The sequence below is a fragment of the Sipha flava genome, unplaced genomic scaffold (assembly GCF_003268045.1).
Source record: "Sipha flava isolate LNK unplaced genomic scaffold, YSA_version1 68_pilon_pilon, whole genome shotgun sequence".
NCBI lineage: Eukaryota > Metazoa > Arthropoda > Insecta > Hemiptera > Aphididae > Sipha > Sipha flava.
The window spans coordinates 36,526-62,857 of record NW_020273608.1 but is presented as its reverse complement, the minus strand read 5'-3'; the positions used below and the strand labels follow the sequence as shown (position 1 = coordinate 62,857).

At 26.8% G+C, this 26,332-nt stretch overlaps 3 protein-coding genes across 6 annotated transcripts in view; 2 read left to right on the top strand and 1 right to left on the bottom strand.

The window, feature by feature from the left end:
* Positions 1-4,827, top strand: part of LOC112691933 (protein NDRG3) — a 51,136-nt gene extending 46,309 nt beyond the window's left edge. For 3 of the 4 annotated variants that reach the window (XM_025566395.1, XM_025566393.1, XM_025566396.1), the window contains one exon: positions 3,975-4,827. In XM_025566395.1, the coding sequence (XP_025422180.1) occupies positions 3,975-4,069 (95 nt within the window). In that variant the 3' untranslated portion in view covers positions 4,070-4,827. The remainder of the gene's footprint in view (positions 1-3,974) is intronic. The other variant, XR_003149364.1, reaches the window with a different exon arrangement.
* Positions 4,828-8,947: 4,120 nt separating this feature from the next.
* Positions 8,948-11,667, bottom strand: LOC112691965 (probable cyclin-dependent serine/threonine-protein kinase DDB_G0292550). The gene is made up of 3 exons (XM_025566449.1): positions 11,573-11,667; positions 10,065-10,816; positions 8,948-9,974 (listed from the first exon to the last, which is right to left on the bottom strand). The coding sequence occupies exons 1-3, from the start codon at positions 11,628-11,630 to the stop codon at positions 9,087-9,089; spliced, it is 1,698 nt and encodes a 565-aa protein (XP_025422234.1). The 5' UTR covers positions 11,631-11,667; the 3' UTR covers positions 8,948-9,086.
* A 12,384-nt stretch (positions 11,668-24,051) lies between these two features.
* Positions 24,052-25,948, top strand: LOC112691967. Its single transcript, XM_025566452.1, has 2 exons — positions 24,052-24,377; positions 24,478-25,948. Exons 1-2 carry the CDS (start codon positions 24,278-24,280, stop codon positions 25,851-25,853), a joined length of 1,476 nt encoding a protein of 491 aa, XP_025422237.1. The 5' UTR covers positions 24,052-24,277; the 3' UTR covers positions 25,854-25,948.
* The last annotated feature ends 384 nt before the right edge of the window (positions 25,949-26,332 follow it).

Here is a 26,332-nt window from a genome sequence, read left to right as displayed (position 1 = left end):
ATATGGAAATAAATACAAATCACAAGTGTAATGTAATAAAATCTAGCTAAGAAGTATACTGCGTAGTATGCTGAACGATTTTCCTCCTTGGTCGGAAAAATGTTATCATTTTGTAATGACTAAAATATATTTTGCGTAAGCCTTTATATTAAATATAACGATACATTTTATTCAGTAATCAATTTTTTTTTTTTTTATTAAAATATTCATATTAATGAACCAACATCTACCACCATCCTTGTTTTTATTATTTCATAATCTTTTTTTTTTTTTTATAATGTACTGTTTGAGATTTATCATCGAAAATCAAAGATGAATTGTTTATACTAATTATTAAATGTCATTTATATAAACAGCAAATAAATATAAAATATATAATATTTGTATTACTTAAATATTACTCATATTATATAATAATATTAATATTATTATATAAATATTTAAATAGTTTTGGATTAAAAGAAAAATTGCAATTTATTTAACATTTAATCGTTACTTTATTATTTATGATGTTCTTTGTCTATTGAAAATTATTTATGCTAATAATTTTGTTCGTATTTTTATTTTTACTGATTTTATTGTTTTTAATTTTTTAATTATTAATAAATTCATTTATTTTAAATCTATTGGTTTTTATTATAAATATTGTTTATCCATCACTTGAATACTTTTAATCAAGAGGACTAGTAACATTTTTTTCCAATAAATGATTATCAATTTTTAATTATATTATAAATATTATTGAAAAAGTCCTAAGGATAATTAATATTGAGTACTTGTATATTATTTGGTAAAATTTACCATTTTCACAGAATCTAATAAATTAAACATTATCTCAATAATAATAAAAATAATATACTAAGACGTAAGTAATTTGATTCCTGAATATGTTTAATATTAAAATAAATGTTTACATGAACTATATTAATTGTATCTACTAAGCGTTTCATAGCATTATTATTGAAGAATATAAAGGTAATAAAACCATAATATTTAAGTCATTGATTATCGCTTCAATTTTTTATTAACATAATATAATAAAAGATTAATATTATCATTTTTTATTAATTGCCTTCGCGGAAATTTAATACTGTTTTCATTCATTTTTTTTTCAATAAATTAATTTAAACTATTATTAATTCTTATAATTATGCTTATGTATTTGTTTTAGTACACGGTTATAATCAATTATTTGATGCAAACTTTTGCAGTAGCAATTTTTATTCTAAATTATTACACTAAAATATATACTGTAAAAATATATTTATGTTATTTTTATTTTAACATCATTACTTTATCTTATGTTTATAATAATTATTTATTATTTTATTTATTTATTTTTCAACTTATCTAATTTTTTAATTTATTGGAATTATAATAAAAGTTAAAGTAAAATTGTTGATTATAGACTAAAAAAATGTTAATTTCATACTCAAAGTATAAAAACGTATAACATTATATTGCGTTACCCAAAAGTACATACAATGCTATATAGGCGTATGATTAAGATATTAGAAAAATGTTCGATCGACCGATCATTGTCAAAAATTTATAATTTGATCACCCACAGTGATAATTTTATGGAATCTAGAAAAGTGAACTATCTCCTTTGAATTTTCTTCAATTCTGTGTATGCATAGTTTACTTTTGCTAAAGTCGTATCATGAAATTTACAACACTACTACTTATTTTCATCATGATATCAAAATTAAAATAACTCAGCAGTTATACTTAACTTAATTAACGGCATTTTTAAAATAAAAAATATGCATACAACTAATTATTTTCCTAATATTAGATTATCTCGCATTAATCCCATACGAAAAACATATTATTTCAATATAAAAATGTAATTTAAATATTGAAAAGTTAAGAAAATTAATACAAATATATATTTAAAATGTATATGTATAATATACATACCTATATATATATATATAGCTAGGTATTATAAATCTTAAATAATCTTGTCATATGGCATAAGTGAAATGTAAAATAATACTTTGTCAGTTTCAATATAAAACAAATCCCTTGCAGATTAAAATAAATATTTATAATTTTATTAGAAACGGACGAAAAACGTTTCATTATCATATAATTGTTGTTTGTATAATTTTGTGTTTAATTAACGAATATCAGATTATAAAAAATATAAAATACGTATAAAATTTAATAACGATTCTAGTTTAGACGAAAATTTGTCTAAAACAACATTTTCTAATAACATTAATATCAAATTAATTAATTTACTGAATCAGAACTGAAATCAAGCACCTTACAAATCACTGATGATTTATTCACTAACACAATGTGGTAAATGTATATCCATGTTCAAATAAAAGTATTTGTCTTAACAAATTAGGATTGAAGAATGATTTTTCAAACTTTTGCATGAATATTATAATAATATTTCATTATACATTGTAGATATGGAATAGATTATTAATAATTATGCATAGCAGTGTTTATTTCAGACCTTTTATCCCGGGTGATAACCAAAATTTTCGGGAAGGGGAGGGATATGTGGTATATGGTATGTCATAGGAATATAAAAATTAACAAATAAATAAACTTTTTCGGTAAGGTATTCATTTTTCTTTGAAGATAATTGCCCTCCGATCACCCACATGAAATAAACACTGATGTGCAGTGTTTTTAAATTACATTTTTAAAGTTAATTATAAAAGTATTTATTTTCTTTGATTATTTAAGGTTAAACAGGTTTTTTTCTTTGTTTAAACATATTTAACCTCTTGATAAGACATCTTATTATATTATAATATTAATTTAAATTTGTACTCTAATCATATTTTATTATTATTATTATATTTATTTTTTTCTTTGATTATAGCGTGTTATTATGAGTTAACATTTTTTTTTTTTCGTAGCTTCAAAACTAGTTTCAAAAATATTGTTTTCCATACACACTCTATAATTTATTTTTAAGATACAGAAAAGCTTTCACGTATGTAAATAATAATTTATAATTTTTCATAAAATATTTAAATTCAATTTTTAATAAATGTTATGGTATTAGTATTCACTTTTTGTCATAATATTTAGACCATAACGTTCCTTATGTTCCCAAAATAGTCTATAATATCGCCTTAAGAATACATTTGGTGTGGTAAAACATGCATATTTCATCTATGTAGGCATTCTGTGGTGTACCGGACAATTTTAATATTTTAATAAATCAAAAAATTTAAATATAAAAAAAAAATGTCTAGATAAAACACTTTTACAATACAGAATTTACACTAAATGTCAAAAAAAAAATGCATTACTCATACAAAACGAATTACTTTTTTTTGTAACAATTGTAAACAAAGGTATAAATTACAACACACACAGTTAACTCTCGAGCAATATTTCGATTACTTTATTATATTATTATCTGTTTGCTAAAGGACGTTGTTCACACAAGTGAAGTATTTTAGAAGTAATTTGACATAGGTAGCCTTTTTTTTTTTTATTAGATACATAATGTTTTCTAAGTAGTAATGTTGCATGGTTTAGGAGATTAGTTTTGCAAATAGTCTCTCCTTCGATTTGAACTCGTAGATTTTCGTCGACGTACACGTATACTATAATTTACACCTACCTATATATTTTTCAATACACGTATACCTAACCGAAAAATGTTTAATCGGCACACCTTGTAATACAATACGACGTAGCTACTATATTATATTGTTAATAATATTTTCAAAATCGTTGCATGCGTAATACGATTACTATTATAACAGTAGTATAGTCCACGTGATGATAACACGATATTTTTGGGTTTGGTGGAAGAAAAATAACTTTTGTTTTACTTTTTAATTGCAATATCTATTTTTATTTTTTATTTATTTTTTTTTTTTTTTGAAATATAAACGGTAATGTTTATGTTTTGCGCACGGTGTCCCAGTCGTAACGAGAATGCCGCACACGTGCACTCAGTCTAATGATTGGCCGTCGAATTTTTTCAGTGATATCCAAATCCATTAAACAGTCCGCGTCCAAAGACAGCGTACGCAGTTCACCATGGCCGTTCAGAATCACCGAAAACCCGCTGACGGCATGATGATTTTGCATCCGTGTGTGGTGGTCGCGTTCGATGAGGCAAGAGGTTGGTGCTATAGCAACAGTTCTACAATAATTAGGTATATGCATACATACGGTTATACTAAAATAATATACGTACCACTCGTGTTTTCGTTTCTCGAGTCGTGTCCGCGAAGTCATAAAAAAAAAAAAAATAAATAAAAAATAAAAAAAACCGGACCGTTACCGATTAGTCGAGAAAAGACTTCATGCGTTATGATGTATATATATATATATATTATTGTATACCACCAATACGTTGGTCTGGCTAGGTGTATTATTTTGTGTAGAAATTGTTTTTTAAAAAAAAAAAAAAAACGAACAGTACATATAATGTGACGTTAGGTATATACATATATATATATATATATATTGAAACTCATATCATCAAAAGCTTCAGACGTAGTTTTGGCTGAATGGAGGAAATACACCCCATTACATGATATACGCCTAAGAAAAATAAAAAAATAAAAAAAATTAATAATCGTATATTCGAATAATAAAAAAAAAAAAAAAGAAAAACGTTAGTTTGATAGACTGCACAAACACCTGCGCTTTTTTATTGTTTATTTTTTATTTTTATGTTGTTAATTATTGATGTTTATAGTTTGTTAAGTGTTGCTGTTATTAAATCAGTGTTATTGTACACACAACGGCCGCTACCGTTCTGTATAATAAAAATGCATTGTGATAAGTAACAATAACAATAAAATTAATTATACATATTTTTAATTTGAATTGTTGCGTATGTCTTTAAAACATTATTACATTGATAACCGTTGTTCTTTATTTATACCTGAAATCACATATTATCCAATACAACTGTACGTAAAATATATTTTTACAGTGGCGTATTAATGATTCCAGTTTGCTGACACACATTTTGTCGACACCTATTTTTAATAACTAAATTAAAAAGAAGAAAAAATATTTAAAAAAAAAAAAAAAAGACGCATTTCACTGCGTCAATATATTTAAATAAAAATAATATCGTCTGAATCCTAAGAATATAATAATTATCTACTACGAACTAGGTTTACGTATATTTACGTTTTTTTTTTACAAATAATATTCATCACTCCATAATAATAATATATATAAGTATATTTAAGTACCTGTAAACACTTAGTAAAATATTAATACGAGTTATAAATCATAGTTTTTAATTATAAGATTACATTTGATACACATGAATACATTTACATCCATAATGCTGTCAACAAACAATATCACAATTTCATGATACAATTTTATCATCTCGCTGAACTTTAATCGTAGGTAAATTCTTAAAAGAAATAAACCAATAATTTAATAAAACATAACATAATTCCATAATAATATGTCGATAAATTATAAATTTTCAAAACAGCTTTTTTTCGACGAATTGTACGTAAACTATTACATTAATTTTTATTATGTTCAGTGTTCAAATTATCCCAAACGAACGCTGAATAACCATAACAATTTAATAAAATGGCCATTTATCGGGACACACGTTGAGAATAAAGAAATTTAACTGTATTGAATTAATGATATTTGGAATACCTATGTATACAATTAAACATATATATTCCACAAATAAGCACTGACCAGTATTTCTAAAGTCTTGTATATTCTATGTATGTTCTACGAATTATGGAAATTACGGTAATGTATGTAAATAACAATTTAATATAAATGCAATTGATTACAGGATTATATAAAATACTTTCATAAATTACCGCACTTGAAGAATTTTTTTTTTTTACTTACGATTTAATATTGAAATCCAACTCTAATAACATATGATGAAAGTTTACAAAAGAGTAGTACAATTTAAATTTAAATAACAATTACAAAACAATTTTTGTGTGATTAGACTATGATAGATTAAAATTTTTGCTTTTGTGGTATAGAAAACATATTTTTATTTTGGACATTTGCTTGGTAATTAATTTATAGTAGTTAAGAAAAAAGATTACCTACCACTCCAATTTTTATTATCCTTTATTGTAAAAACAAAAATTTTTATCACACCAAAATTCTTAAAGAGTTTGAGTGCATGTATCGTCATTGCAATTTGTATAGTAGTAAATTGCTTTGGAGACATGAAAATAAAATAAAAACACTTAAGGATATTATATATTGGTGAGTAGTAAGACACATTATAAATATAAATCATAATATACTCCTTGTAAATATGTGTATAATGAAATTCAGTTTTATTTATTATATAATTTTAATATAATAATCAATAATGTTGGAGAGTGCACGAAGACAAGAGTAAACCAATTAAATCAACAAAGCACCACTTCTTATATAATCTCTTAAAATGTTTGAGTTATTTTTATTTAAAACTATGTTTTGTAACAATAGCTACAGCATTTAACTGTTTTCCAATAATAAATCCCTATTGTTGATTTATTTTTTACAGCAGCTGTTACATCGACGAAAACAATTTATTTTTATAACATTTTTTGACAAATATCGCTAATATTTGAAAAATCATAGTATGCAGCAATTACACTTAAATACTTACTGCCGTCACATAATTGATGAAATGAAACAATGGCATTTGACAATCATCTAGATTGCGACGATTGACCATTGAAGTCATAATATTTATAAAATTCAAAAAATAAATTGATTTATTGTATCGGTGATTGAACTTTTATCATTCAATAAATATATATTAACCAAATAGTAAGTTTCCTGAAAAGTGTATCAGCTGTCTAAAACATGACTCATTATAGTCACTATCAAACGCGAACAAATTAGAAAATTACTATCTCGATTTATCTGAAAATTTGTTAATTAAATTAATAGTCCTTAATAATCATTCAAAATTACTATGGTCAGTGGCGTATTTAGGAATTTTGCTAGGGGGGGGATGAAATATATAATAATACATCCTAACACCCATAAATTCGTACATAATATACATTTTTAAAATCCCCTAACTTGTTACCTATTGAGGTTAGTGTGGATCAAGGCAAAATAAGAATTAATCTTTATAATTACCTCATCATTTTCCAAACAAATTTTTTATTTGTACTAAAATAAGAAAATAAAGTTTTTTTTTGTTTTTGAGTATTACTCATATTGTCTTAAAACTTCACAGTTACAACTTACCAGACGCAAAAAATAAAGTCGAACAATAGTCAATTCGGCAGTAAGTCAGTACTCGGAATGGCGCGGCGTCGCTATCCGTCAACGTCCAACGACTGTACATATCTACTTATAACGAATCACGATATCATACGACAAAATATATATATATATATAGCTATACATTAGCCATAAATCTACTAGTAACAAATTTTCTAAAAATAAACCCGCCCGGCCGCCCTATGGTTAATCCACGGTCTTCATGGTCATTTTGTTTTGTTTACCGATTGCTTATCGGGTTTATTATAAACACTCTTGCATGAAAAATAATTCGCAGAAACGTACAAAATACAGTACACCATAATATAGGTATAGTTTTTGTTGCCTGATAGTCGTACATGCCGCCAACGATAAACGATTAGTGGCGATTAGTATATCAGACTATCAGAGCGGTACAATTACCATGACTAGAACATTTAGAAAACAGAAAACATACATGCTTGAAAGTAATATCATATTAAGAATATTAGAGAAAATGAGACAACTTATAGCTACTTAGGAAAAAAAAAAAGGTCAAGGGGGGGGATCTATCCCCCATATCCCCCCCCGTAAAAACGCCACTGACTATGGTGGTGTAAAATGTTTACAAAAACTATCAATAGATCGTAACTAAATGTTTTAAAATCAACAATTGTATAGTATACGTTTTGACCTTTAACACAATACATCTTTTAAAATATGGACATGTACATTAATCTTATATTTTTAAGCCGATGTATTTACGTTTAAAACTAAATTATTTCTTCTAAAACATATTTTTAAGTAAATTTAATTATAAATACATACGATTTATTGCCTTTGATCAAATGTTAAATACAAACATATTTGTTGTAAATCGATCAAATAATGATTACTGTAATATTAAACCAACTTGCGATTGTTGTTTTTTAAAACTATGTTTTATTTTCTTAATAGTTTTGCATGCCTTTTATTTTCTCGTGGACGGAAGGAATCCATTACAAAGTAATTAAGATACGTAGTTTCACTTACGGTCGATTAAGTAATAATAATGGGCAATTAAGATTACATTGAAGTAGGTATAACTATAAAATATACAGAGATATAGATAAACTGCATTTTACCTTAATTATTTTTAAAATTCGAACAGTTCTATCCAACGTATTTGTAGTTTGCACATTACATTAAGTGCATTGCCATTATAAAAATATACATACATATATACGTAAAATGCATTAGCAGCTATGTATAATACCGTTGAATGGAAAGATTAAAGAGCCGTGGTGTTTTTCTGTATTAGCTACAGTTGTGTATCTACATTATGGTCTATCATAGAAAACAATAGGAAGGACAATAATCCTAAATTTTTATACTTTTTTCATGTAAGTCGAAAGAGTACATTTTTTATTTTGAGATTACTTAAATTTATCGATATATTTTATTATCATATAGGTATTTTACTATATATTTTTACTGTAACTACTACTCAATTGTAAAAACTAATTTTTATAAAGTGTACAAGCAACGTTATAGAATAAATATTAATTTATAATAAATCGATTTTGAAAATTATCAAATATTGATTGCTATTAGTTCTAGCTTTTTTCATTTGTATTGTGTTTTCGCTCAGTACACCTAACTAACTTATTTAATTATAAATGTATTATTGACATAATATGTATTCATATTATTATACTTTTGAAATAAAATATATAAATATATATAACAGGCTAACAAATTTATTAATAATCATTACATTTTTTATAGATATTTTCTAATGATATTACTATTTAACATATACAGAATATAGGCATAAAAATCATATACTTTAAAGGGGTTTTATTTTAATATTTTTCAAAGTTCATTATTTTTATTTTTTAACTTTGTTGGTTTTATTGGTTGCATTTGACGCAGTCATTTGAGTTTTGCTGACACATCTGTTGTTGTTGATACAACTGGTGTTTTAAAGCGGCGCTCATACCATTTTCAATGATTTTCTGAAGATTTTGTCCAACTTCAAGGGATAGCCTTTGGTTTGTATCTCCGACTTGGTTGAACTTTCCAAGATCATATTTAAACCCTTCCATGTCGATGTTGGCATCTTCTACATTGAATTTGTATTCACCATTTTGCAATGTGACGCGTTCCATGACAGCGGTGGCGACAATCTTTTTGGCGAAGAAATGTACGTTCTTCACGTTAATTTGTTGGTATGAATCATTAGCAATAACATCAGAGTTCCATGAGGGATGTTTAGCCAACACAACCTTCACCTTTAATTTGTATCCATTTCCGGATTTGTTTTGACGGAAAACGACGTACTGGATTTTCCGTTGTGCGTTGGAAGAATCGTCCAACCATGTTAGGGATCTTTTGAGAGTTACTGTGAGGTGAGATCTCTTGTTTTTGACGACCATGTCAGACTGACTATTTGGGGTCGTGTCGAAGGTAGATTCAATTTCAGATCTTAAACATCCAATTAAACCATTGTAGGAGTTATCGATCATTTCATTTTCAATGGCTCTGTTTATAAACTGTACGTATTTGCTTTTAATGTTGTCGTGGACCGATTGGTTGTCAGAAGAGTCCTGGAAGTTTTGGGCGCTGAATTCAACATTTTCGCTTTGAGAGTGGGCGTAGTTGCGGTTATGGTTTCCCAAAACAGTCGATACACTCATATTAGAGTTGGTAATATGCAAGTCGAATAATCCTTTCTGTCCCATACTGGCCTTCAGGTAACCTTTCACTAACAATTTTTTGAAGAAATATTCCAAATTCACCTGTAAATCATATTCATATGTTATTATCGGTTATTGAAAATAAAATTTCACGTTAACTCCACAAATATAATAATTCAAAAATCTACTTACACAGTTATTTTCGGTGTTGACGTACATTGCGCTAATGATACCTTGACTGAGACCGTTAACTTTGCTATCGTTCATATTTAAGAATTGATGACGTTCCGTTGGCAGAGCCCATTGTCTTAAGGCGAGTGGTTCTTGTGCTTGGTTGGTTCGAACGACTCCAGTACGAGCAGTGTATTTATCAACGATGCTGACCAATTTTACCATTTTCAGTGCGACCTTGCGTCCAATATCGTCTGCAATGTCACCATTGTTTTGTTCCTTGGTGTAATCCTCTTGGGAGTTCAACTCTTGAGACGAGGTGGAGCCCGAGTCAAAGTTAAGTGACGATCCGTGATTTAAATTCAAGTGTTGGTTGTTTATATGTTGTTGGTGATGTTCTTCGCTATCCTGTTGGTTGAAAGAATCCATTGACATTCTTTTGTTTCCCATTACGTTTTGTTCTTGGCTGTTTTCTCCGGCCTGCATGTTATTACCGTTCTTATTGTTTAAATGACGTGGGAATTGAATTTCCCAGTTATACTCAGTGTTTTGATCATTCTGATCTTGGTTGATTTGTTGATTATGACTGTTCAAAGACCACTTATAAGACCTGTATTGGTTATTGTTCTGATCACTCATGAGCTCTTGATTATTCTGTTCTTGATTTTGGCTGTTTTGGGTCAAATCAAAATCAGTATCGTGTTGTCCATAATGGTCGCTTCTTTGGTCGTTATTTTCAACATGACGATGAGAACTTCCATGGTGTGAATGATCTTAAACCAAAATTGAAAAAAATTAGTACCAGCAAGTTCAAATTAAATCTACGATTGCTAAATATAGTTTATTAATCATTTTTATTCTGTACTACGGCAATGATATAAAAAATTAATTTTGTTACGTGCCACCAGCTCGATTTCAACTTGAGCAGTCGAAGATGTGTTATTATTAATTAATTAGACATGTGACTTTAATTTTTACGTTTATTTTACAATTCAAAGTGTTAACAATACTCTGATATTAGGTGTCGTGAACTTGCAGTTCCGTCATTAGAACATCTGAATTGTGGTCAATTACAGCTCTCTATTATATGGTTTGATTTGCGTCATAGGAATTGTTGATTTTATTATTTCCCGAAATGACTAGTTACGTTCTTGTTATTCTTACTCTGTTGGCCCTGCCCTTTGGTCTGATATTTCCGGGAATAGTTTTTAGACTTTCTTCTATGTTCTATTAACATACTACATAATACTTCCCGGACTATGACTAGTTTAAATATAATAATGATCAAAAAAAGGGTACATAATAATGTACGTTCTAAAAAATATTTGGTACCCTATAAAAATTTATTGAAATAGTTTATATTTTATTCGATAAACTTCAGAAACTCAATAGTTGAATTTTTCAATAATTTTAGATTTAAAATAAAAATTTGGTTGAAAACTATTTTTTTTAACTGATAAAATAGCATAATAGCATACAAATAAATGAACACCAAGTTAAATTAATTAAAAATCCATATAAATACTTACGAGCGTCAGAGCCAGCTATGGCTACGAATCCTAATACAACAACTGCCAACAGCTTCATAATGAATCCTTTGTTAATAGTTATTAATTATATTGAATCCAACAACTGAATGATGCATTTTAGATCAATATTGGTTGGTTTTATACTAAATATTTCATAGATATATTTATAAAATGACTTTGAAATCCGTAAAAATATTTCCTCCTTCAATTTTTTCCATATATTTTTAAAGCGTGATTATTATAAAAAAAATTGCATCAGTGGCCACAAAAACGCAATTATTTTTTATCAGCTAATATTATCAATTTATAATGTTGAGAATTATAAATTGAACAAAAAAGTTGTTATTAACTTATTTTGATTATAAAATATAAAACACCATGTACATATGATATTAATTATATTACACTATATAATACAATATGACATCAAATAAATACAATATATAAATTCATACATGAAATATATCATAAAGATATAATAATAAATAATGTAATATAATGTGTGTATTAGACATCACATAGATATAGCAGAAATTGGTAATTCAAATTTTTCATAGTAATATTGGAAAACGTATTTTTCAATTTTGGTGTTATTTTAAATTTTTATAATTATTATTCTTTACAGTAGTATAATTTCTTATTTTTCTGCTCGATAGTGCATATTAATAAAGTAATAAATACTATTTATTATTCAAGATATGTCAACATAACATATATTATAGAGATAAATAAATATTTACTTGAGAAATATGTTCATGATAACGTAGATTTTAAGATTAAAATATGCCGCTATTATCATTTTTATAATAATTTTTAATTTTATTATTTTGTAGTTTAATTTTAAAACAAGACTTTCGACCCAATAATAAGACGGAGGTTATGAATTAATCAGTTTCCACTATCAGACAATTAGTTTTTACTTATTTTATAAAAACAATATGTGTTGAGTGATATATAATTAATTTTCTTGTATATCATATCTAATAAAAATATTAATTAATTTAAAACTCATTATTTTTAATGAACTTTTATTTTCAAACCTATTGATGTAGTAAAAATACTAACAGTATGTTTATTATATTATATAATATTATTTATTAAATGTATAAATTATTACTTAATTAATTACGTTAATATTTAATGAATCGCATAATTTTGTTATCTTCTAAATAAATAAATTCAAATATTACGTCGATCGTTGCACTGAATGTGTTATGGTGGCATAATATCATTAATTAAGCAATCAAAAAATAATTAATTTAATATCTAAGCATACAAAAATGACCTGACTAAATACTGTGATACATTAAATATAAATAATGAAACTTGAATTTATAAATAATAAATGCTAAGAATATTAAAACAAATGTTGACAAAAATAAGGGAATAAAATTATCCAATGTTTAATTGATTAATAATAGCTGAAATTTTGTTTACGTATATTTAATTCATTATTAACACTCAAAAGTTTTTTGGGAAAATATTTTATTTAATTAAAATAACAATTTATTCAACAATTTATCTTAATTTCGTTTTAGTTTGAGTTTTCCTAACGTTTGAAAATTATAAATTATTATTTTTAGTAAAAGCTATGTTTTGGAGTAGTAATATAATTAATATTGCTGTATTATTATTATTTTTTTATTTTAATTATTACTATGTGAATGTGTAATAGTAATTTTATATCCTATGCATATTTTGGAAATCATATTTTCATGTCTTGTGAGATTAATTATTAGATCTGGCCATTTTCTGGTTAACAAATTGATTTGTTTTAATTTATTTTTTGTTTTTTTTTCTCCCACTGGATTTGCTAGAAGGAATGAAATTTAATTTTAAAGGCATTTGAATCAATTTAATCGTAACTGTCATATGTTATAAAAGGGTATATTGTGGTATCAAATTTTAATTTTTTTGATGTAATGTATTAATATAATGTCATAATAAAATCAGTGTGATTGCTCATATTACGTAAATAAACAATTATCATGACTAGTATATTAAATGGTTATTGTACATTTTTTTTCAATAAGCAAAAAATTATTTCATATAAAATATTAGCAATATATTTGTGTACTAGTCTCAATGTATACACATAATATAAAAGTATAATCTGTTATACATCGTATGATTTTATATCATTAAAAATAGTGTGATTTTGAAACTAACCAGAAAATTGTTTTCAATATCCAACTATTTTAAATGCCATTTTTTAAATTTTGCCATGAACTTGATGTTTAAAAAAATAACTTAATTATCAAAATGTAACAAATTTGTATTAATAGCTGAAACCATTAATCTATATAATAATATAAACTGTATACGTAATGGTTATTGTAGATAAATATGCTAATAAATTCTATAATTAATATGAAAATGTACAAAAACACATATTAATGTAAAGTCTTAGTAAATAGATATAAAACAAATGATTTATTTTTACTATCATGAAGAGTATATGGTAAATTAATTAGTTAGCACAAAATGAAAAATAATTAGATTTTCTTCGAAATTTAACTTAAACTGCAGTTTAAGGTTTCTACAAAATAGTATGTATAAAATAGTATATGTATATAATTATTTATTATGAATAATGTATTAGGTAGGTATATTAAAACTGACATGTCGTATAAATACAAGTTGTGTAAATAATAACAATTATTAAAATGTACTCTAATTTTTCTATTTTGAACATTTTTTAATCTTTTGGTACCAAATATTGATTCACGAGATTTTTTTTTTGTCTTTTTGTGAAAGTAATAGTATATGTTCAAACTTTAAACTTTATAATTACATTTACGTAAATTTTTTATATGAACCCAAAATAAATTAAATAAATGAAAATGTATAAATTATTATAATTGTTAGTGAATATATTTTATTATATTTTAAATCAAAATCATATTAGAAGCGTATTACGAAACGGTATAGTTGTATAAAAAGATATTATTTCTAGAAACCGAAAATATTAATGATTTCTTATGCTTGTTGTAATAAGATTCAGACGTTTGCAAATATTTTGTAAATTTTTAAGTTATTATAAATTTAATATATTTTCAACAAAAAATGTCTCGATTAAAACAAACAAACCCCTTTATACTTATCTCCTATATGTTTCTTACTTTGACGCAGTATGCCCAAATCCCTGCGTATATCACTAAACATATTACACTGGGACAGTAAGCGCGAATACATAAAATAATTATACAGCTCAAAATAATGTACTACATGTACTAAATTTACTGAACGATTAAATTATATTTATATGCATACTTAATCGAATCAAGACAAAAACCATTTATTTCCAATATTTCCCAAAACAAATTATAGTAATAAATGGTAATATATCAAATTTTCGTGTACCTCAATATATTATAAATATTATTTTAACCTAAGTCAATCAATATTACTATTTTAGGATGATCAAAACAGTTATTAACTTTTTTCAATTTTTTTTCATTTAGTCTTTATACGTTCTTATTTATATACAATTTATTATAAATGAAAATGTATTCAATATTTAAATTTATAAATTACAATGAAATCTGTGCCGTACTGTTATAAATATGTTCGTTTTAATTAAGTACCAATAAACAAGTATATTTGTAACAAATGTAACAGAACAAGACTTAATATGAAAAGCTATTCAATTTAAATTAAAAAAAAATTGTTTTATAAATTAATTTATTACATACCATATTATCTATATTGGCATTGAATCATGAATATTACAGTAAAGAGTAAATCATTTTAAATTTTTTTTTATTAAGTGTTTTTATTGATTCATTATAATAACCAATGGAATATTATATGATTTCATTAAATTACACAATACGGCTCTATATATGACGAATATAAAAGCAAATTAATAATAATCTTACCAATGTTTACAGTTAAACATTATAGGTAGGCTTATACCAATATTGATAGCGTACACAAATTTAATCGAGGTTACTAAACTTAGATACGAAATAATATTTTATTATTTTTTTTTCTATAACCGGATGTTTTTTTTTTTTAAATTACCAATTACTATAACACACATACTATATTTCGGTTTGATATTGTCTATTTCTATTTGCGACAACAAAAACAATTTATAAATTTTAGTTATTGTTCTGCTGCGGTTCTTTACTATTGTAGGACACACGACTGTGCCGAGGAAAAGAATTACATAAAAACATACACGGACCGTAACCTAACTTTGTTGAACAACATTCGTCTTGGTTTTTGCTGGTAACTGCTATTATGCATTTCGACCCAGCGATAATTATTTACATACAGCAATTTACTGGTAAACTTATAAAAATATCCTGCCAAGACTGAGGATCTTATATTTTATTATCGAGACTATATCAATAGCGTACACATTATTGCCGGAAGTGTTCTAGAACACCTATAGTGATGGATCCAGGATATTCAATACTAAAAATAATTAAGCCAGCAACAGTAATTGCATTATATATTTAATACAAAGTGCAAAACATTAACATTCTGCGGTCAGGTGCGACATTTTTCTACGATGTGAAGCTCAAGTTTTTTAATTTTTTTTAATTTTTTTTTTATTTGATATTTTAACTCCTTTGTTTTTTTTACCTTGCAAATGTTCTGGATTTACATTCACATACTAAAAAACCCAAGCCATAATTATTTGATTATTTATTTATTCGCTTGTCAAATTAATTATTTTCTGCGGTCCATTTTCTAATAATTTCGTTTTTGGCCCACAGTCCGTGTATAAATAAAAAAATACGGAATAAGTCAACGGGTGAATCGGTTGGATATGAGACCCTTGTTTCTATCGTTTTCTATTCAAGCACAGTCCCTAGACCGTCGCGAAAGTAAATCGTTCTGTTAAATCCTCGTTCGAAACGCCCGGATCTTATAAATATTTGGTATTTGTTATTTGGGTAACGGGGGTACACTGGACACCGAAACCTGTGCGTGTGTGAGATGTGTATGGATATTGTACGATTAATGGCGTTTACACGATACAAAGAAAATCTTTAAGCCAGTCTCGTCACAGGGGCGTATTTAGACTTACTTCTATGGGGAGGGGGCAAAACTCAAAATTTTCTTTAATTCCTGTTCAAAATTTACAAGTAAAATTGTTGGTAATATTTAAATCTGGTAAATCCTTAATATTTGTGGTTTTTTTTTTTTTTTTAATGTAATGCCGAATCCACTTAGAATCGAATTTTATGTAGGTAGTTCTTTTTTAACTCTTGTTTGTGTTTTTAAAGTTACGCTTGTGTTTTATGTGATTTTTCACTAAGTATGGATCCGACAAAAAGCCCAATTCAATATTCACAGCCACGCGTAATTTGATTTCGTTATTAAATGATCCTCATTAAAAAAATGTGAAATATGTATGTCACATATAATCGATTCCTTAAATACGGATTCAGAGAGGGCGATAGCCCCTTTCTCCCTCCCTAAAATACGCCCCTGTTTCGTCACACATTAAGTTAAACCGCATAATAACGATAATAGATCGCACTCGACACGATCTTACTATTCTGTTCACCCCGATCGCCGAGATCGCGTGAGGTTGCGCGACAGCGCGAAACATACCACCGTATTACACGCTCAGAACACGCACGTCGTGTCTGCAATTTGCAGGAGTATAGCCATACCGACGCCGGCCAGGTCACGTTCAGTCGTTTCACATTTCAATATTATTAAGTTGTATTATTATTTATTTATAATATTACTGCGGCGAAGTGAAACGAAATCGTGTGCCCAAGGTTTTAGGATACTATCGTGCGTGTAGCCATTGGCGCCCACGGGGTTTCCAAGAACTAGTGCTGTTATAATTATAGGGCCCCTAAATTTATTTTGGTCTACATCCATACGATCATATCCGTTTGATTGAAACAATTTTTTTTTTCCAAATGCATGTTTACCTTAAAGAAATTTTAAAATATTGTAAATTCCTGTACAACATTTTTTTTGATAGGAGTTTGAACTTAAAATTTTACAAAAAAAAAAAAAATCTTCACCGATTGATATTGCTCAGAGCCGTTTTCAAATACAATAACTTATTAATTATTAAAGATTTCAAAGATAATACTACAACATACAAAATAATTTAAAAATTGTTGCTTGACTTGTACGTTTTACAATAATACGTTTTTAACACATATGTCTAAAATAATTTTAGAAAATTCTAAAAATTAAAATAAGGATTAACATATAAATATAAAAAATAATAAAATAATATATATAGAGTTAGATAAAACATAAGAATAATTTTTAGTAATTTGACTATTAGTATTTAAATTAAGTTGAGTACATGTAACAAATTTTGATTTTTTTTTTTTTTTTGGTGGTGAAATTTTTTATAACATCATCATAATCTAGATTTTTAGCTACTTTGATTTTTGATTAAAATAATTTAAAGATGATTGAATTTGTCTTGATTGGTTGAAGATCTAAGACTAGATTTAGTTTATTTTAAACTTACTAAAACTTCGTTCGCAGTCAAAGTACAATTAAAAATATTTTAATATTTTATATGCTATTTAAATATTAGAACAAGTGCATCTAATAGATTATTTTTATAAATAAAATTGATAATTTTAAAATAATTTGCATATCTTGGTGAATAGTTTAATGCAAAAATATATTCTTTTAACAGTTTCAATTTCGTATATGAATTAAATTATATTTAAGTCTTTTTCGTGCAGAATTCAGTATCATGTATCGTCTGACTAAAATAATTATTTTTAATCTGTATGTATGCTATTCGCAATACAATGTACTGCGATGAATAAGAACAAAACAAGTGTTTATTACTGATAAACACAAATAATCCGAATGAGAAATGAATATTGTAATTTTTACCACAATACTCATTGTATAATGAAGAAAAACTGTTGATATATCCATTTACTTTTTGGACGGCCCTCCCCCCCGACCAAGATTTTTGGGACAAGCACCCAGGTTTGCCCTCTTTTCTAGATCCGGCCCTAGGTGAATAACCGACAGATCAACGCGTTTAGGAATATTGTAACCCATGCGAACGGAAAACGGAACGAAAGTGTTCGCTGTTGCATTATTGTTAATGTGTTTTATCATCGGACTAAGCTATTGCGCGATCGAATTCAACGTCATTGGTGCTTTACCGTGTGATTTATTTTTTATTAATTTTATTTTATTTTTTTTTGTGTTGAATCCTCGAAATTCGATGACAACCGTTTAAAAATAATAATATCACGGCACACGAGTTGCTCGAAGTTCTGATGCGATATTGTTAGTATCTATATTATGAAAAACGCAGTCGACAAAACGTATGCTGTTCTGAGTTTTGTCCGAACGACACGTGCGTCCGAAAATAACTGGCCAGAATAAAAACTATCTATGATAAGAAATTTAACAATATATTATTATGTTCACACACATCACATGCGCGATTCCCGGTAAACAATTATGCATTTATGTTTTGTGTTAACACGTGCCGCACATACAGGTCAGATATTTTTACCTATTTCGATTAGTTTTTTGCTTAACCATTTGCGATTTGTACTGTCGATGCAACTTATTATAAATTTTAATTAAAAATCACCTTTACACTGCGATCTCAGTCGTCGTTGTAACGCTGCATTAAAATCGAATTAATACCCTTGGGTTTGTGCGAACTTGGACATTTATTTTTATTTTTTATTCACGTCAACATTTTGTTAACGATGTATATTGCATTTGTATGGAAACTATTTTAAACTTAGGAATTGGTTTTTCGTTATTACGATTACAAATATAACTACTGTTGAAAGAAATATACACATATCGTCTAGGTTTTCTAAACTAATAAATAAATTATTGACGTTTATGACTGATTATCATGTTGTCAATCGATAACATTCTATAGCAGTATTTCATTATATGAAATTTAAATATAAATAAAATAAATAAATAAATAAAAATAACAATGTTATTATTTGAATATCACCATTAACCTATAGGCTGTGTTGTATTTTTTGGGAGGTTCCCGGGTCTCGAACATTCCCTCCTCTCCGAAATAAAAAAGGTTCAAAAGATATAAATGACTTGCTATGAAGGTACAGAAAAAGAAAACATTAATTTATACCATGTGGCTGTAAATAATTTTTCATTTGTATTTATAATATTAATAGAATAGTATAATTATTAATTCATACCTTATATGTATTTTTTATGATATTATAAAATCACTTATTTTTTACAAAAATATAAAACTCCCTAACCACAAAAAATTATAAAATATACCTCTGTCTATAGAATTACATAATATAATATTATAATTTAATAAAACATCAAGTACAGGTCCTTTTATAATTATTTATTTAAAGTGGAACATCGATAACTCAGATAGGTTTTAGACAAAATAATAAGACCTAGTCTTATCCTAGAAAAAATACATTCCACGTATTCGAATTCCCGGGCTAAGAAATTCTTTGAGTTATAGAAAATACAGCTTATAAAAGTTCGAATTATCTATGTTTCGATGAAGTTTTACTAATTATTCATGTATGTTAAACAAATCGAAAATAAAATTGATAGAATTCATATTCATTTTATACTTTAGAAAAAGTGAATACTATGTATCAATAATTTAATGTTCATTAATTCGACTAGAACCAGTTTTATTTTAGCTGATGTCACAAAATCTACTTGTAAAAAAATTATACTTAATTTCATATGGCTGTTGTAGGTTGCATAATCGTTAGTTGCTGATTTAAATGATAATAAAGATCAAAACATTTTTGATTTTATACATATTTATAATATCGAAAATAAACAACGGAGTAAAAAATATTAAAGTGTACCAAACAAATTATTACATAATCAGGAATAGAAAAATGAATTTCCATGAAGTATTGAACCATGATTTTTTAAATTCATCTTAATAAAATTTATAAGGTCACCAAAAAGATAATCTTACGTTGAATGAATTTAAAAAACATATTTTTTCTTGGATTTTTTTTAAATTTCTTTATTAATTTTTAACTGTTAAAAATCATTTATAAAAACGCTTTATGTGAAGCTAACTACATGCAAATACATTAAAAGTTTCAAAGAAAACCAAAAGTATACCAAAGCAACACACTATGCGATACATGCTATTTATAACTTTAGGCAATGATGATTAATATTATAAAGAATAATATTTGCTGATGCAAATTATAATGTTTACTGTACTATTATCTAGTCAATTATATTCTTTAGTAATTGGTTTAAACATTTCATTTTGGATTTTGTGAAAATTGAAAAACTTTGATTTTTGTTTAAAATCAAATTTACTTTCATAAATATTTTATGTTTTATATTTAAGACCTAAATCAATATTAAAAGTTACAATGTTTATTATAAAAAAGTTTTTGTTTTATTTAAATTATCGTTATTAAAATTAATGATTTTAAAAAAAGAATATTATCATTCTTACCCAGAGAGCTTAAAAATGCTATATTATCATTACATTATACTACAGTTTATTAGAGTTTTTAAATATATAAACGTTCATCGTTTAGAATTTTTATTATTTATTTTTTTTTTTCATAAGCATTAAATTATAAAACCATAATCTTCAATAAGAATTGAAATAAATATAAATTATATATTACTAATTAAACAAAACTGGGCAATATAATATTTTAGAAATGTTCTAGAAATATTATTCATATTTGATATCGAAATTAATAAAAGTAAAATTGACCACGAAATCTGAATTTCTAATTTTCTTGGTATAAAATGTTAAAATTTGGAGCCATGACTTATTGATTTTACAATGATTTTGAATTGCTTATAGTTATACAACATTACATAATATTAATATAATATATTATTTATATTATTATATTAATTCCTTACGGGGAAGTTTCAATTTATTTTAATAAAATTGTTGTACTGCTTGAATTGGAATTATAATATTAAGTTATTATACTTACTATGTATTATAATAACGTTGTATTCATAACATAATATTTAATTTTATTACATAAATCTCAAAATTCGTTCATATATATAATATACTACGATAGGGTGACCATATTAAAAAAATAAGAAAACAGGACAGCTGTTACCCCCCCCCCCCCCGAAATTTACTATAAAAATATTAAAAATATTTTGTACGGAAATCTCATAAAATAAATTGTGAAATGTATGGACCGCCTAACAAATGCGATTTCTAGAGAATTCCGTTGGCGCGTTATAAAAAAGCGATTAACGAAACAACAATATTATATTTAATATGTCATGTATGCATAGGGTGACTACATTAAAAAAAATAAGAAAACGGGACAGTTATTACTTCCCCCCCCTTGAAAAAACTATCATTTATATACTTCACACATATGCACACAAATCTGTAGAGTTAAAGTCCAAATCTCGGTCATATAAACAATTATTTTCTTTTTACTTTACCCTTTTTTAGTAAAATAACCTAAATAATAAAATATTTTCTTTTAATTATTATTAAATAATATTTTCTCTTAATTATTCATCAAACAACACAATGTAACATTTCAAAACTATTATAATTTTTTAAACAATTAAAAAAATTTAATTTTTAATATAACAATTAACGTATTAAACAATTTTGTATTGTTACATAATATGTAACATATTATAATGACTCTTACATTTTTTTAACAAGAATCAGAAAAATTATGAAAATTATACACTATCAGCTATCTCCATTATTTATAAATTTTGTAAGCCTTCTTCCTACACATTCCACTGTTTTCTCGTACTTTTCGGAAAAATTTATTGAATTTAACAATTTCGGGTGTTTCAAAAGACATTCATAAAATTGTGAACAAGTTAAGTTTTTAAAGTGTTTTTTGGTAATTATTAATGATCTATGAGTTTCGAAAATTCATGATATAATAAATAATATGGAAATAACGGGATTAAAACGGGACAGTCTTCTAAAAATGGGGAAAAAAGCATCCCATTTGAAGTTTGTCGGGACAACGGAACATGATGATTAAAAAAGGGACGATCCCGTTTCAAACGGGACATCTGATCACCCTATGCTACGAACAAATCAAGTTCGAAAAAAATTAATTTATATAATACTACAAACTAAACGTCAGCTCATTCAACTACATATTTCTTATTTGCGTTCGAATATCAAAATTATTATACCGTGAAATACCCGAGGTAAAAGTGTTTACCTATAGTGTTTCCATAAAGATTTAAACTAAACGATTATTTAAAATCACCTTACCTAACATATTTCGTAACGTTAATATTTTATAATCAAAAATCAAACAAATTGATGATGAAAATATTTTGGTATTGCAAAATGCATTATAGCCAAAATGGTTCATTACACTTTGTTTTAATTATGTATTTTGTAATAAATGCAATAACTACACACACATGTTAAATCTTTCTTTGTAAAAAAAAATGTTTTGAAAGTTATTGATGTGTAAGTAATTTTTAATCTACACTCAATACTAATTTGTTTTTTTTTTCGGAATAATATCCGGTTGGCCGGTATTTACCATTATAATAATAACTATTAGTATATATCACAAAAAAAAATAATAGTTACAATTTTTTTTATATTAATATTTCGTAAAAGATAATATGATTTGTATAATCCCAATTTGTATCATTGTTTATTTATACAGCAATGGCTTTAACTAAATAACTTTAACATTGGTAAATGACCTCATAAATGAAATTAATTCCAATAAAACAATATAGTATAGTACGTATGCCTTAATTATGCCATTATAAACAATGATTTTTGACAGAATAAATCACTCTAGAAAAATTACAAAATGCATATAAATAACAATATTGTATAAGAACCTTAGTTCCAATTTAACTAAAATTGTCATACTCATGAAGTTGATGAATCCAAAGTTTGCCAGCGATAATTATATTGCTTTTATTTTATTAGACTCTTAAAACTTATATCTTAGAAAAAAAAATTAAAAGAGGTTATAAAGTTTAAAGAGGTTTTACATATATTTAAAAAATTTTATAAGAGCAAAACATACTAAAAGAATTTAAGAATATAATGAAATATATTATATAGTATTTTTTATTTTTTAAAACAATAGTTAAATTTTTTAAATTGTAAGAATGATTATTATAAATCAAAATATATATGTATATATTTAACTAGAGATAAGTTAAATATGTTGAATTTTACAATGAGAAATTCAATTGAAATATTAAATTAATTTATAATATATACCAATCTTATTTTAGATTTAAGTACACCAAAAAATATTTATGACGTATTTTTAACTCCGAAATTAGAATTTATATTAAGTTGATTATTTTTAGTTGCATATTTTACTAACAAATTAATAATATAATATTTTTCAAAAATTCAACCCATTGTTTATGAATAAACTATTTATATATTAATATACTATTAATGCATTTATTAATATTAGCTTTACTAATGTGTTAATAATTATCGTATAATATATGTAAAAATAACAATTTGTTAAAAATTGTAAAAAATATTTATCGGAAATGTAAATGATACTAAAGTCGAGTTTAGTTAGATTTCATCGATAAAATTGATTAATAATATAAGTAGGGCACAATTTCTGTAGACGATACGATTTTCCATTTCCATTTAACGTTAACTGTGCTCACAAAATTGCTGAGGTTCACATATCATACCGCTCCGACTAACGTATAAATACCGATCGAACATATCCATATGGCATCAGTCGTATTAGCTATCCAACCAACATGAAATCTACTTTGGTAATCGCATGCGTCCTGGCTGGAGTGGCTATTGATGTCATCGCCTACCGAATCAACAGCAATGTACAGCAGCAACCGGAGAATGGTAAGTAATCATACTCACACCTTTCGAGACATGTTTTCAAAGTTCAAATACAATTGAGATTGTAAGCTAAGCAATTTTTGACGAGTTATTATATTTCTAGATCGGCAATGGCTCGTTTCTGAGCAAGGGCAATCCAACGACGGACCTTTCGACCTAGATTCGATTCTTTTGGGAAAAGTCGTCGTCGAACGGTTCAATGGCCAATTCAACAAGTACTTGAGCGGTGACAACACTGAGTCCAGGCCATTGGTAGGCCGTACGGGACAAAACGTTCAGTACGACGAGTTCGACTACGGTTCAACCGGTGTCAACAGTGATCGCCAACAACTGAAGTTCAATAGTCAAAACCAAGCTCATGACGGTCTTCAAAGAACAATGACCACCACCACCACCACCACCACCACCGCATCGGGTCTAGCCATGAAAATCGCAGAGAAAATCGCCACTTTACAGAAAATTGTCCTTAATCAAAACGTTGTCAGATCCACAGAACACTTGAACGGCATGTTGAACATCAACAAAAACGTAGTGAAAATGTCCGAACAAAAATTCGTCAACTTCTACAACACGACCATGAAGAACTTGAATAATGGCGATTTGGAATACATGTACATAAACCTCGGCAAGGACATGGTGTATGTTCAATACAAGTTCGACCGGATCGAGACCACCGGATCATTCAAGTCCAACATCGAAACCGCCAAACGTGGATACTTCACTGTTGTGTTGAAGAAGGTGAACAGCAACGTAACTGTAGGATTCGAAGACCGGCATCACGCCATTGTCCGACCAGCTAACTTCGAATACGCCGACGTCGACTTCAAGACCGAAGAGGGTGCCGAGACCCGAGCTTTCGATGAAGCTCTGGAGAACCAGTACTTGAGAGTGCTGACCGATGCGGTGACCGGTGAAGTGTTCAGGTTCACCAACAGCGGGGGAATGATGGCCCAGATCAAAAACGAAATCCGCAAACCGATAGTCATGGCTTCACACAGCACAGCGAACAGCGAAGCCAAGTTAATCGACTTGAGATGGGAGCAAGATGACCTCTCTATGGAAATGTCCAATGTCGGATACCTGAACGCGGAACAGGCAGCTGAAAAATCAATATTCACCGCCATGTTGGTCGACCGTCAATCCGAAAACTCCTTTAGGACGCGTTACAACTTCACGTTGAACAATTTGGAATGGACATCGGCCCTGACCGTCGTATCGGCCGGCAATAGGATGACCGCTCGGAATGTTCACTGCGAAATCGAGAGCATTAAAATCCAAGTGACCCTTAACAAATCTCTTGACCGATCACAGTCGTACGACAAGTTCAACACCGATGTCCACGTGATGGGTCTCCGGTACAACTTGGGCAGCAACAATGTGCAGTCCGAACTCGTTTCCAAGGTCGAGGAACACCTCCAACATTTCATCGAAAAATCTTTGGAATTCAACTTCCAACAGATTTTGAGACAGAAAATCTAATACAATTGCAACTATTAAATTACGTTATTTATTTAAAACATAATTTTTTACTTGTTGAATAATCTGAATTATCAATAGAAAATATTATTTTTCCACTGTACAAAAACTTTGAAAGTTTTTCCATTCATAACAAAATACATTTAGACATGCCTACATTTTTTAATTAAATAATACTTTGATTAATTTAATATTGATACTTCTATTTATATAGTCAATTCGATAAAGTAATTTACATCTTGGTAGATCGGTATTTTATCAGTTATATTTACGAAGATGTAATGTAAAACATTTAAACAAAATACAATGAAACTATAAAAAAAACTTTTAAATTGTAAACAATTTTTAAGTATTTTTCTTAACTATATTGCTTAATTACAAGAATATATTTAGTTAATTATTTAAATATATATATATATATATATATATATATATATATATATATATATGATATGAGGTAAAATCAAGTCTTCGAATACAAT